The sequence below is a fragment of the Eimeria maxima genome, genomic scaffold (assembly GCF_000499605.1).
Source record: "Eimeria maxima Weybridge genomic scaffold, Emw_scaff1389, whole genome shotgun sequence".
Lineage (NCBI taxonomy): Eukaryota > Apicomplexa > Conoidasida > Eucoccidiorida > Eimeriidae > Eimeria > Eimeria maxima.
Genome location: NW_013564361.1, coordinates 550 through 2500, shown reverse-complemented (window position 1 = coordinate 2500; position 1951 = coordinate 550). Strand labels below are relative to the sequence as shown.

At 52.8% G+C, this 1951-nt stretch overlaps 1 protein-coding gene across 1 annotated transcript in view; it reads left to right on the top strand.

The window, feature by feature from the left end:
- The window catches only part of EMWEY_00052150 (hypothetical protein, conserved), a gene marked incomplete at both ends in the record, with an annotated part of 6417 nt that extends 5191 nt beyond the window's left edge, over positions 1-1226 (top strand). The window contains one exon of the mRNA XM_013479802.1: positions 1-1226. This exon is cut by the window's left edge and continues 1585 nt beyond it. Within this exon, the coding sequence (XP_013335256.1) occupies positions 1-1226 (1226 nt within the window).
- Between the last annotated feature and the right edge of the window lie 725 nt (positions 1227-1951).

The window sequence follows — 1951 nt, the reverse complement described above, 5'->3', positions numbered from 1 at the left end:
AGCAGCAGCAGCAGCAGCAGCAGCAGCTGTTGCTGCTGCAGCAGCAACAGCAGCAGCGGCAGAGAAACCTGCAACTGTTTCAGCAGGAAATGCAGCAGCGGGAGGTGCTAAGGCACATGCAAGCGCAGCAACAGCAGTACCAACAGCAGCAGCAGCAACAGCAACAGCAGCAGCAACAGCAGCAGCAGCAGCAGCAGCAGCACCTGCTGCTGCAGAAGCACCTATGGAATGCGGGGGTGTGGGGCCCCGCTACCCCATGGCAGCAGCAGCAGGACACTTTGCTGCTGCAGCATACAATAGACAGGGAGGAAGAGGATGTGCTGCAGCAGCAACAGCAGCAGCAGCAGTTCCAGCTGCAGCACCAGCAGAAGCTGCACCAACTGCAACAACAGCAACTGCAGCAGCAGCAGCAGCAACTGCAGCAGCAGCATTTAGTTGGTGCTGCGCTGCCCCTTGGGCGTCATCGTCTACAAGGCAGAGGGACAGCACTGAGCTGCCTATACACTGGAAGCAGCAGCTACCATCATCGCAGCAGCAGAAGCAGCAGCAGCAGCAGCAGCAGCAGCAGCATAATCAGCAGCAGCAGCAGCAACAGCAGCAGCGTATCTTTATACCAGACATTAATATCTAATACTCCCTGCAGCGCTAAATCTTCTCCTCTCTCCTCCTTGCCCCCTCTCCTTGACCCCCAGCAGCAGCAGCAGCAACAGCAGCAACAGCAGCAACATCAGCAGCAGCAGCAGCAGCAGCACCAGCTGCTGCAGCAGCAGCTAAGAAGACAGCTGTCTTGTCGCTCTGCTTCTCTCCCTGCCCTCCCTCGTGTACGTGAATGGTTTATAGGAGGCAGGAAGCCAACACTCTTCCCTGCTGCTGCTGCTGCTGCTGCTGCACCCTTCCCTCCCCTGCAGCAGCAGCACCAGCAGCAACAACAGCTACGTGCATGCAGAGGACTACCAAGGATGAGGTCTCTCCCTGTTAGCGCAAACCCCACAGATTTCTTTGCTAGCAGCAGCAGCAGCGAGACCGAGCAGCAAAAGCCAGCAGCAGCAGCAGCAGCAGCAGCAGCAGCAACTGCAGCAACTGCAGCAACAGGAGCAGCAGCAGCAGCAGCAACTGCAGCAACTGCAGCAACAGGAGCAGCAACAGCAGCAGGACGGAGGCCACCGTCCATTGTTGCGCCTTCAGGTGCTACTGTTGCTGCTTGTTGGCTGCAAAGCCCTCAATAGCTGCTGCTGCTGCTGCTGCTGCTGCAGAAGCAGGATCAGCAGCTGCTTCTGCTGTTGTTGCTGCTGCAGCAGGGTCAGCAGCTGCTTCTGCTGCTGCTGCTGCAGCACAACAGCAACTGTCTCCTCTTTTGTCTCCTTTTGTTGCATTAAATGTTGCCATTCAAAGGCATCTTCTTCTTCTGCTGCTGCTGCTGCTGCTGTATCTATCTTGCTGCTGCTGCTGCTGCTGCTGTAACTATCTTGCTGCTGTCGTCTCCTGCTGCTGCTGTCTCTATCCCTAAACCCTAAACCCTCGTCTCCACCCTAAACCCTTTTCATCCCCATCTATCTAAACCCTAAACCCTCGTGGATATAAACCCTAAACCCTAGAAACCCTAAACCCTCGTGTATATAAACCCTAAACCCTATAAACCCTCGTAAACCCTAAACCCTTAACGTATATCAACGTGAAAACCCTAAACCCTAATAAACCCTAGACCCTAATAAATAATAAATATAAATATATAAACCCTAAACCCTTGAGGTATATATATATCCAAGTTGTCTATAAGAAGGAAAAACCTGCAGAAAAGGGCGAATAATAAACCCCTAATTAACCCTAAACCCTTCGGGTGTATCTACACCTATACACTATCCATCATCATACATCTTATTATATGCATGCACATGCATGCATGCATGCATGCAGATGCAGATGCAGATGCATGCATGCATGCAGATGCATG